Source organism: Maniola jurtina, chromosome 20 (genome assembly GCF_905333055.1).
Source record: "Maniola jurtina chromosome 20, ilManJurt1.1, whole genome shotgun sequence".
Taxonomy (NCBI): Eukaryota; Metazoa; Arthropoda; class Insecta; order Lepidoptera; family Nymphalidae; genus Maniola; species Maniola jurtina.
This window is the reverse complement of record NC_060048.1, coordinates 2,522,697-2,535,535: the sequence shown is the minus strand read 5'-3', so window position 1 is coordinate 2,535,535 and position 12,839 is coordinate 2,522,697. Positions and strand designations below refer to the sequence as shown.

At 38.6% G+C, this 12,839-nt stretch overlaps 1 protein-coding gene across 1 annotated transcript; it reads right to left on the bottom strand.

Moving 5' to 3' along the window:
- On the bottom strand, window positions 1-12,506 carry LOC123875734 (peptide-N(4)-(N-acetyl-beta-glucosaminyl)asparagine amidase). The gene is made up of 10 exons (XM_045921749.1): window positions 12,173-12,506; window positions 11,521-11,703; window positions 10,731-10,896; window positions 8,598-8,776; window positions 7,911-8,093; window positions 7,229-7,399; window positions 6,011-6,162; window positions 2,855-3,132; window positions 1,102-1,266; window positions 1-499 (listed from the first exon to the last, which is right to left on the bottom strand). The coding sequence occupies exons 1-10, from the start codon at window positions 12,383-12,385 to the stop codon at window positions 336-338; spliced, it is 1,854 nt and encodes a 617-aa protein (XP_045777705.1). The 5' UTR covers window positions 12,386-12,506; the 3' UTR covers window positions 1-335.
- Between the last annotated feature and the right edge of the window lie 333 nt (window positions 12,507-12,839).

Sequence of the window (12,839 nt, the reverse complement as noted above, 5' to 3'; positions counted from 1 at the left end):
ACATTCTAAAACAGATTTTTATTTATTTTTATGCATAATAGTTATTGCAAAGTGTCGGAAAAAATACCCGAGTACGGAACCCTCGGTGCGCGAGTCTGACTCACACTTGGCCGGTTGTTTCCGACCGACTCATTGCAATGATGCGACCGATTCATTTAAGTTTATTGTATTCTAAAAAAGAATTTTCTGCATCTGTTTCTGTACGTTCATGATTTTCTCGAATCTGATTTGATCGGTATTGGTGCAGTATTTGGTGACATGTAGCCTGGTAATCAAAGGTCTTTGTGTATAAGTGGTGTGTATAATTTGTATAAATCGTGTGTATAATCGTCGCGCTATCTCGCGTGCAGCGTGGCCTGTACGTGCAGCGCGCTGGCGGTGTCAGTGGTGGGTTGTCGGAACAGCTGCGCGTGTTGCCACGCGACGTCGCGCGCTCCGCCGCTCAGCCGAGCGCATAGAGTCGCCGACGTGAACGCGCGCGAGTACGACACCGTTGTATCTGTGAAAGACATACATAATCACAATTATATCGTGAAAAATGCTTAGTATCACATCATATCACACTAATAAAGTATAGTAGTAGTAAAGGCGAAAGTTTGTGTGTATGTATCTGTGTATGATTGTTACTCTTTTACGCAAAATCTATAAAACGGAATTGGTTGAAATTCCGAATGGAGATAGATTATATCTTGGATTACCACATAGGTTACTTTTTATCCCGGAAAATTAAAGAGTTCGTACGGAATTTTGAAAAAACCTAAATCCACGCGGACAAAGTCGCGGGGGTCAGCTTTATAGCTATTTTATAAATTAACGAGAATATTGGTGTCGTTGCTGAGAATAGCGATCTCTAACCACTAAGCACATAATGGAGGGGGTTTCTCGGGATCATAAAACTTATGTTCGCATAAGGAACCTTTGCAATAATGTCCGCAATTTTTTCGCATCTTAGTCGACGATTTAGGTTTAGTTTCTGGGTGCGTAGCCCATGAGACACAGAAGCTTTGTTTATAAATCATGTGTATAATATATGTAAATCGTGTGTATAATGGACGTGTACAGCGCGCTATCTCGCGTGGAGCATGACGTCACTAGACTTACTATTGAACTGCGCGGGCGTCGGTTCCTCGTCGTCGAACTGTATGGTCCAGTCGACTCGGCCGGTCTCGTACACCGCCGTGGTGGCCGAGACGCACAACGCACTGAATGACAGCCGCTCACCTTTGGCCGACAACCGCCAAGATATCGAACCGGTCGCTTCGCCCTCTGAAATCATCATCATCGTCATCATTATCGTCCCATCGCCGACTTACGCCTTTTCATACTGAACACGGTTTTCTTGGTAGAATGAGATGGTTTTGGCCTCAGTATAACCCACTGGCCAAGCGCAGATTGGCAGTCACACACCTTTGAGAAAACTCTCAGTTCAAAGCAAATTCAAGGTACAACGAACCTCAGAAATTATTACTATCTTATCTTATCTTTACCTAGTGTTTAAAACTTCTGATTTCCCCCGAAATGGCGTATCTGGCGCGGTGATAAGCGCTGTGGTTTTATTAGTGGGAGGTCCCGGGTTCAATTCCCGGTAGGGGTTTGGAACTTTATAATTTCTAAATGTCTGGTCTGGCCTAGTGAGAGGTTTCGGCCGTGGCCAGTTACCACCCTACGAGACCACCTAGACCAACCTAGAAAGCAAAGGAGTATCGGTTTAATGATAACTGCCATAGCCCTTCCAAGTTAGCCCGCTTCTATCTTAGACTGCATCATCACTTACCACCAGGTGAGATTGCAGATAACTTGTAACTGAATTTAAAAAAAAAATACCAGCCTTAGCAGCGTTGCACGTTAACGCTACTTTAGGGTGTGCGGTGCTGGGAAGCGGGAGTCGAGGTAACTGCGTTATAGATTAAGTAGTAGTGTGGTAGTTAATAAAGAGAATGTCATGATAATATATTTCATACAGAAATCCGTTTTGCACGGGATATTTAAAAACCCTTATTCTACGCGGACGAAGTCGCGGGCATTATCTCGTACACTAGTCCTACTTCCTACTAATATTATAAACGCGAAAGTTTGTATATATAGGTGGATGTATGGATGTTTGTTACTGTTTCACGCAAAAACTACTGGACAGATTTGATTGAAATTTGGAATGGAGATAGATTATACCCTGGATTTAACACATAAGCTGCTTTTTATCCCGGAAAATCAATGAATTCCCACGGGATTTTTTAAAACTATACCCACGGGAACGAAGTCGCGGGCATCAGCTAATAGATAATAAAAGGCACATAAAACGTACCTTATTCCAAAAATTTTTGTTTAATTTGACATATATTATTTCGTTTTGGCAGGTAATATTATACACTCAAATTATACGATATCAGAAATGACGTTTAAAGTTGCTAAATAAAAGCATACAGCGCCATCTATGTTCTGCCATCATAATTATTAATTATTTAAATTAAGCGAAACGGCGTTTAAAAAACTCATGCTACTGGGTCGAAATATCGATATTCAAAATCAACGAAAGTATTAAACGTAGATATCCATTATTATGCATTATACTTAATACAAAAAAAAGTTAGAATATGCGAGAGAAGGAAACTTAGCTTACCACAGCGCCTTAAAGGAGAAAGAAAGAAACAAAGAAAAAACGTTTATTTTTGAAAGCTGTGCCACACATTACCAGTTTATACCTACGAGTTAGGTTATCTCGGCGCCTCTAATTCTTGAGCATTAAGGTCAGAAGACCTCTAGCAGGAGAAGCGCCGGAAAAAACTGTGTCATGTGTGGCACAAACCGAAAAAAAAGGTCCCAACTCAGCATAAATGCTGTATATCCTTATTCTTACCTTCTCTAGCCAAATAAACTTGTCGCCAGTCCTTTTCAACTTTTCGAAAAACATTCTTCATTTCGAAAGCACCGTCCGCCCAAGAATCCAACGTTTCCGTTTCCACGCCGTCGCAAGTTATCCGGTATTTGTCCGGACCGGGGTGGTACCGGATGCTGACGTTGCCCGGTTTTGTGAACTCGAACGTGTGGCGCTTGGCGCTGCCTATTTCGCCTCGTTCTAACCGCCACTCTTTAGATCCGGATATCCTGCCGTGGGACTCATAGTCTGTTGGCTGTCTGGAACAGTAAAAACATCGGTAAAGTGCGAGCCGGACTTGCTCACGAAGGGTTCTGTACCATCGTACAAGAAATTACATTTTCTAATTTTATTTTCAACAAGATGATGCCCGCAACTTCGCCCGCGTGGATTTAGGTTTTTGAAATCTCGTGGGACTTTTCATTCATTTTTGCATTTGCCTGTCTACATGTCGTGTCTATCAAGAAAACCTATAAGTACTTCCCATTGACCTAGAATCATGAAATAGGTCAGGATCAGGTAGTAGGTATCTTTTTAGATTGAGAATATATTTTAGACTGTTTAAATGAATTTGTGTATATATATTGTGTATAATGTATAATTATGAATAAATGAATATGAATCAAGCGAAAGAATTTGTTTTCCTTCCGGGATAAAAAGTATCCTTATAAAGCCTAGCAAAGGATTCTTTCTTCATTTTATACTGGGCAGGAAATTAAAAATTCAATATGCTAAATTTCTCTAATCTATAAAATATATAGAAGGAAAAGCTGACTGACTGATCTATCAACGCACAGCTCAAACTATTGGACGGGTCCGGCTGAAAGTCTTGCAGATATACAGGGTGTTTGGTAATTAGTATATAATGACGACACGTACCCATGCTACTTTGATCTGATAAACACAATGCTGAAGTATAATGACGAAATAAAATTATAAAAATTTCCATACAAAATTTATATACTAACTAGCTGATGCCCGCAGCTTCGCCCGCGTGGATTGGTCAGATCCCCTACAGCATCAGGATTGAGGAGTTGGACTCCAATTTTTTTATGAAACAATGTCGCAAAGTTCCTCTATCGATTAAAAAAGAAATGACGCAAATCGGTTCAGAAATCTCGGAGATTTCGGTGTACATAGCTAGAAAAACACAACTCCCTTTTTGAAAGTCGGTTAAAAAAGTAGCCTATGTTACTCCCTGGTCAATTCTCTACTTGTCTGTGAAAATCCCGTCAAAATCGGTTCAGCCGTTCCCAAGATTAGCCTTTTCAAACAGACAGACAGACCGACAGACAGACAGACTGAGAGACAGACAGACAGACAGACAGACAAAAATTTTAAAAACGTGTGATTCGGTTATAGTATCGTTCAAATAACCATATGACCTTAATATGCGGTAGTTATTTCGAAATTACAGACAGACACTCCAATTTTATTTATTAGTATAGATTACCAAACACCCTGTGTAACTATTATATACATAAACATCAGTAATCCGTTAAGAAAAGATTTTTGATGTAAGGGGTTTACACTTTACCCCCTAAAAGGGAATTAGGGGTTCAATTTTGTGGCCCGATTCACGCGGACGAAGTCGACGGCGTAAGCTTGTTAATAATGAAAGGTACTTAGGAAACGTACCTTTTTACAAAAATTTTACATGCACGAGGTACATGTTTGACACGCTAAAACTAAATTTTAAAATTACTGTACACTAATATGATGTGAACAAACGACATTCAATCTGCGAAGTGACGTAATATAGCGCCATCTATATTCTGCCCTTATAAACGATAATTGGGATTTGAGCTCTTGACTGACTGATCTAATAATGCACATCATAAGAGTGGTTACGCAATACGCATGCATCCGAACTAAGTCCGTGAAAATACGGATATAAAAAACTCGGACCGAACTTGGATATTGTTTACACACTAATTCGATCTCTGATCCAAATCCAAGCTATTCAGTGGACATCATTGACATATCTACGTCATACGTCCGATTTGAATCCGAGGCACATCCGAGATATTCTCACGGATGTCGGAGAGAACTCGGATGACGGAAGTCGGTGGTCGGAGCTAGTGCGTAAGCTACCATACAAATAGTTCTATAACTACTTCGGTCCGTATTTTCACAGATTCAGATCGGATGCAAGATGCCTAAACGCTCTTAGGCTAAGCGACAGACCGAAGAGCGAAGTGATCCTATAAGGGCTCCTATTTAGGGTTCCATGCCTCAAAAGGAAAAACGGAACCCTTATAGGATCACTTTGTTGTCTGTCTGTCTGTCCGTCGTGTCTGTCAAGAAACCTATAGGGTACTTCCCGTTGACCTAGAATGATGAAATTTGGTAGGTAGGTAGGTCTTATAGCACAAGTACAGGAATAAATCTGAAAACCGCGAATTTGTGGTTACATCATTTGAAAAAAAATTAAAATGTGTTTCAATTTTCAAAATAAAATAACTATACCAAGTGGGGTATCATATGAAAAGGCTTTACCTGTAAATCCTAAAGCAGATTTTTATTTATAATAGTTTTTGATTTATCGTGCAAAATGACGAAAAAAATACCCAAGTACGGAACCCTCAGTGCGCGAGTCTGACTCGCACTTGGCCGGTTTTTTCTTTTTGAGGTACGAAATTCTAAAAAAACATACTAAAGCACGGACGCGGACCAATCAGGAGAAAGTTCAAATTCTCATGGGAACGAAATTCGATTTTGTATCCCCTAATGCCAATGTTCGTTTTTCGAAAAGGTATGATAAAACTCACTAGCCCAAAAAGGGCGCCTCTGTTGTCTAAAACCAGTGAGCAAAAATCATTTTTGCTCACTGAAAAAAAATGTTTTCTAAGAAAAGTTCAAAATCTTTTTTATATTATATTTAATAACTATTGATTTTAAATAATTAAAATCTGTTTTTTACATCTTGCATTTTTTCGCTATTGAGGTGAAAAGTTGTATGTATCACACGATAGCAAAGCTTTTGTTTCTTGTGCCTTTTTATATGTAGCTTTTTAATATTATATTATAGAATCCTTCGCCCGCTCGGGTTTCAAACTAGGCACTCGCAACAAAAATGAAGTTTGCGATCTTGTTGAAGAAATAACTATTCTTTTTTCTCTTTTCTCTCTTACTTACCTCTCGAGCATGAGATCGACTAGTTCCCTCAGGTTCCTAGCGGCGAGGTACTTGCGCCGCGCCGCGGACAGTTGAGAGTGCCGATGTTCACGCAACGCCAAGATGGCGCCCACTAACTCTGACTCAGGCACTTCTGTGCGCCTTGACAGCACCTGAAAAATACAGGCAATCTAATTAATGTACGAAAAATATTCTTTACAAAGGTAAAGAATATTTACCTTTGTAAAGAAAACCATGAAGTAAGAGCCACTTAACGAGGAAAGCCTCGTTAAGTGGCTCTTACTTCATGGCAATTAAAAACTATAGACTTTTACCACCCTTAGGCGAGAATAGTACATTGTGATACAAGGGTGCAATAACCTACACACCCGTGTGTTTGATTTTCGACAAATTCATATTTAGCAAATAAATAAACATTTCAAATGTTGATGTAGGCTGACATGCATAAATGTAAAAGCCTATAAATAAAGGATTAAAAAAAAAAAAAAAAATGTTGATGTGTCACATAATTTTTGTTAGTATGACCGATTACAATTAATTTTTTTGACATAATGTCAAATTTATGTTTTATCATTTATATTTCGATGTACCTAATACAATTTTATCATATTTTTTTTGTTAATACTTATACATCACACTAATATTATAAAGGCGATAGTTTGTATGTGTGTGTGTGTGTGTATGTTTGTTACTCCTTCACGAAAAAACTACTGGACGGATTTGGCTGAAATTCGGAATGGAGATAGATAATATCTTGGATTAGCACATAGGCTACTTTTTATCCCGGAAAACCAAAGAGTTCCCACGGGATTTCGAAAAACCTAAATCCACGCGGACGAAGTCGCGGGCGTCAGCTAGTCAAAGATAAACAGCAAAAAGTCGTGTTGACCAGTAATAATCGCGACACATAAACGCCGGAGCCGTACGTGTTTCATATTTATTATTAAGCAGATTAAATAAATTCTGTTTCTCAATTCTTACTTACAACATAACATAGGTCATGATATAAGATACCTTTAGCTGCTGACAGACAACGCACAGCCTAAAGTTAAAGACTTAGAGATTAGAAATTTGGAAGAAATATTCCTCGAGTGCACTGAGGATTTTTAAACAAAACGAATGCACGAAGACGAGATGCAAAAAAAGAAGCTGTTTGATTTCACAATTTAATTAAATCAGGCAAATGAGCCATGTCAGAGCAAATCACTAGCTTCATACCTCTTTGTGATCACTGGTGTATCGCCACGTGACGTCTTGCAGGTCATCTCTCGAGACAGCAAACACGTAGGACAGTTTCTTGCCCCAGCCATGTGTGTATATAAGCGGCGCGTTTAGTTTGCCTTCGCAGGGATCCGCGTGAAGCCAAGAGTTAGAGTCATAGTCGAATACCTGAAAACAATAATAAATTACTGGTCAGTGTATGTAAAAATAGAGTTAGTTAACTAAGGAACAGGATGCATATTTTCAAAAAATAATAGTATCTATACTACAAGTAAACGGATCGAATTTGTTAAGGCTTCTTGTCAGACCAAAGAACATTTGTAATCCTTTAAGTTTTAATTTTAAGTTGCCACACCTATTAGTTACAATGATAAAAGGACCGTAGCAGACTTTCACAACTGGAGTCTGGACTTACTTGTGCAAACCAGAACCAATTCACACAATAGTTTTGAGAAAAAGCATTTTTGTCTCCAAAAATTTTATTTAATTTGAAGTTTAATTAATAATGAACAATTCCTATCTACTCACAATTTAGACACAAACTGCTTTTTTCAGAAATCTCATTGTGTGGATTAGTTTTGGTTTCCGCAAGGAGGTCCTATTTATTTATTCGCTTGTCTTGATGCAAAATAATCATTTGAGAACTAAACAAGAGCGCAGCGAGCGCTTATTTTCTCACCTCACACCAGACGTGGTCAGTGGTGTCGTACACATATCTCGTGTCGTACCCCAGCGCGCGACACAGCAAGGTGAAGCAGTTCGCCCACTCGCCGCAGCGACCGCAGCGCGTGCGTAGCAGTGTGCGCACATCATTATATCGCGGGAATTTACACACTGAAGCGCAATCAACACATTTGTATACCTGGAAAATTCAATTAATGGAATCATCGGAAAGTTCATAGTTCATATCATTCATTTCCAACAGAGAAAATTTAGGTTATTGAAAAGTGGCTGTATCATATACAAATAGATCCCAAAATTTACTTTATAATACGAGAATGTTGAGTTATTTCAAACTCAAACTCGGGTTTAAATCTCAACTTTACACACTAGTATCATAATAGTCATTATGTTGCAAGTGGGCAAAGTAGAAAATTATAGTTGAGGTGTAAATCTTAAGTTTTTTAGGGTACAACGTGACGCACGCAATGAAATTGCGCTATCGCGATTTCAGTCTTCTGCTGTGACTTGTAACCCATTTAAAACACTCAATAGGACAGATAAGACTGCAGTGGAGCTGGGCGACTCACATTTAAAACTATTTTATGTTGTTCCTCAAAACTAGTTTTTATTAATTTTTTTCTTTCAGTTAAGAGTAGTTTTGATAGGATAAGAGTTTTGACTGTAACAAATACATTATACATACCTCAACTCTGCAGGTCTCAGTTTTGGTCGTCATCGAAGAATTATTAAGGAAAGTGGTGGTGCCGCCACAGTGGGTGCAGGTGGGCTGGTCCACCCACAAGAAAAACTTGTGTTTAAACCAACCCAGTAGCTCCAGCAGCAATGCTATGTCAAACGACATATCGCGGCCCTTTATTTCCCCTGCCGATACACATTATACCCTGGTCAGAAGTGAGAAGTAATGTCCTGCCAACTGAATTTCGGCTACAGTGGCCAATCTTTACAGAAATTAGCTATCTGCGCGGGAGATATTAAGGCGCAAAAGTGCATACAAAAACACAACTGCACACTCTACGAGGGGTGGCTGAAAAGTTCTGAGCCTAGGGCATTAAAAGTCTAGATAAAAATCTAAATAAAATTTATTTTTCAATATAGTCCCCATGGACTTCAATGCACTTTTGACATCTTTTATAGAGGGCTTGTATCCCTGAAAAAAAATAAGCCGCGTCTTTAGCTTGAAAATGTTCATTTACGGCCGCCTTCATCTCTTCATCATCTCCAAATCTTCGTCCCCGAAGGTCCTTTTTCAAATTTTTAAATAGAAAATAGTCGCTAGGGGCCAGATCTGGACTATAGGGAGGGTGGTTCACTTCATCGAATCCAGTTTCTCGCAAGGCTTGCCTCGCAATGCGCGCTGTGTGAACCGGCGCATTGTCTTGCAGAAACAAAATTCCTTTGCTGATTTTGCCTCTTCTTTTTTCAACAATGGCTTCGCGAACTTTTTTCAAAAGCCCTGCATAATACTCTGCATTCATCGTAGTTTTTTTTTGGAGGTAATCTATGAGTAAAACTCCTTCGCAATCCCAAAAAATGGTGGCCATGAGTTTGGAAGCCGATTTTTCCACCTTGAACTTCTTCGGCGGCTTTTCCCCCTTCTCTATCCATTGCATTGACTCTTGTTTCGACTCCGGGTCGTATTGTCGGATCCACGTTTCATCAACGGTGACAATACGAGTGCAAATTTCCTCCAAATTGTCCTTGCACAGGTCTATAAATTCTTCGGAAGTTTCAACTCGTCGCTGCTTGTCCAGTGGCGTGAGCATTTTAGGCACCCAACGCGCACTGACTTTATTCATATGCAAATGATTATGCATAATGTCTGCAACTCGTTCCTTACTGATGCTCAGCTCTTCTGCTATCTGCCACAATTTTACTCGCCGATCGTCCAGTACAATTTTTTTTACTTTTTCGATGTTTTCATCAGTGACTGCGGTGTTCGGCCGGCCCGAGCGGGGGTCGTCTTCCAGAGTCTCTCGGCCTTGTTGGAATAGGCGTGTCCATCGTTTAACCGTGGCTGACGACGGTCCAGATTCTCCGTATACACTAGACATTTCTTCAAAAATTTCTTTTGCTGTTTTCCCCTTTTTTACGAGGAATTTTATGACGGCGCGATGTTCCAATTTCGTTAACTGCAGCGATGACTCAGACATGTTGATGTTCACGGTTCAATTACTCAAAGCTTAATGAAGCTAATGACATGAAACTTTTCTTATATAGTGGGTAGATGTCGCTCAACTAGTGACCCGCCGGATGAGTAATTAGCACGAATGCAAGTGCCTTAGGCTCAGAACTTTTCAGCCACCCCTCGTATTCTCTAACTATCATAGTTTAATGGGATGGCATATCTGACACAACCGGAGATGCCAGGCGCAGACTGACGTCTTTACGTGCTTTCCGAGACACAGAGGTGAAAAACTGTTAAATTCCTAACTCTGAGTTAATATTGAGATTTTTTGACAGAAAAACTCAATACCTAACAACATCTAGCCCAACCTGGAATATGAATCCAAGACCTTTTTTATAATTGTGTTTTACAGTTTTTGAAGTTTCGATAGCTGCAAAGTGTCGCTACTAGATGGCATTAATAGTCACTTGAGTAGGTACTGAGTGAACATACATATCACCGTCACTGGCAGTAGCCGTGGCTTAGCGGTCATAGCGTCGCGCGTGAACCCAGAAGACGCAGGTTCGAATTCTGCCGGTTTCGCAATTTTCGATATGTATTTAAAATCCAAGACCTTGTTTATCTACAGTGGAAGATGCTAACCAATGCTAATGAAGAAATTAGAAGGCAGATTTAAAAAATTGTACATACCAGTTTTGATCTTCTTCTGTTGCTCCCGCATACGATCCAAGGCCATTAGCTGAAGAGTCACGAGTGGAATGTGATCTCTGGCCGTCTGCTGTAACTCCTCATCTTCATACTTCAGCATGTTGTTGAAGAGGGACTGGATCTTCAATAGTAAGCTGTTTTGGGTTGTCTGGAATACAAGACAAGATTATTATCATAAAACAAAACCAATGGGTGTTTGAAATCTTCTTTGATGCTGATGTTAGAAACTCTTTGTTATAGCCAAAGAAACATTCAAAATCGGAAAAATATTTTCAATTCATTTGCTTTAAAAAGTTGCTTCTTTGCAGTGTTGTCAAAAGTCAAAATTGTAGCTGTACAGTACAACTATACATATTATGTGCAATAAAAAAATAAAAATTACATCTAGCTATCTATAAAGAAGGTGAAGTATAGGTATAATATTAACATACAAGTATTGTAATATTATATTATCATATACAAACATGGTAATATTATATTATTGCACAAGTGCTGTAATATTTTTGTATGTGATCAATATGGCCATCCAACAGTACAGATGTTTGCAGGCTTCTTCTTTCAAATCTATCTTAATAATGTACTGCACAAATTACTCAAAAACCATATATGGATTGTCGGTTCCTCTGCTGCTACAAATGTTCAAGAGTGGCTATAATCATTATACAATCATATCAACTATAGACAGTGAGATAGATAGATTATTTTACTGCAAAACACAGAAACTATAAACTAAAATATAATAATATAAAATAATGGTATTAGCAAGACATACCAATATGTCAGCAGGAGTCAATTGAGGCCTCTTGGTCTTTGACACAATAATCCCAGACTGTGTGACTGCCACATCACTTTTGACAGGCCCACAACAAAAACTTATTTTTCTCTCCAAAGCTGCTTGTGCCATTCGCAACTTGCTAAGTGCTTGTTCTTTGGGAAATGCAAAGCCATTATTCACCTACAATCATTATAATAAATAAAACTCAGTCAAGTGTGAGACCAACTTCCATACTACTGTAAAAGAAATAACACTTTTGTTTTTGATTCAACCACAAATTCATGGTCTCCAAATTTTTCCTTTTACTTGTGCTATAAGGCATTGCTAACTGCCAAATTAGATAATACTGGGTCAATGGTAATTACCCAATGGGGTTTGATTCCCCTGATGGAGGTTTTGATACCCTTGACTAGTCTTGCCACACAAGACAGACAGACAACAAAGTAATCCTTCATGGGTTCTTTTTCAAGGTAAGTAGATAGTACTTAAATCAGAACAAAATATTTTTCACATACCAATACAGATATACTTTCTATTATAAGGCTTTAATTAATTTGATTTATCAATACAAAAACATAAACTTATCAAATGCACAAATTTTAAGTCAGCTAAAAGTACTTGTGGAAATGTTAAGATTTTATAAACTTACCGACTCAAATCCTATATATTTGAGATAATCACTGAAAGCCTGATAATTTAGCACCTTTTTAAGAGCTTCACTACTAATCGTTCTCAATTCCTTATCGTGTGGATTATCCAAAATGTGGCTGATGATACGTAAAAGTTCATGGAGTATATTACTAAATTTATCTATGTCTTTAACGTCTTGTTCCACTAGGGCTAAGCGCGCCATGTCCTCCATTATTAACTAAATATAATTTTATTACTATGGAATGTTTAGAAGATCGAATATTTATTTATTATCGCACTATTGAATCAGTCATAGTTTTGTACATTGGAGCACTTGTCAATTTTTGTGATGCCATATCTATAATTCATTTTACCCCATGCTTAGTCTCAAAATTGAAATCTATCTAGGGCAAATACCCTAGATTTTGCTTCATCTCCACTCATTATTATCATCACAAACAACTCATCGCCAGACTGTACTGAGCATGAGTCTCCTCTTAAAAGAAGTCCATCACGCTTGCCAAGAGCGTATTGGAAACTTCACTTTTACTATCATGAAGAACTTTACTCTTAGGCATGCGGGTTTCGTCATGATGTTTTCTTTCACTGTTAAAAGAAGTGATATTTAATTATTATTATTGCATAAAATGCGCATGGTCGTTACACACTAAAATTACCCTGATTTC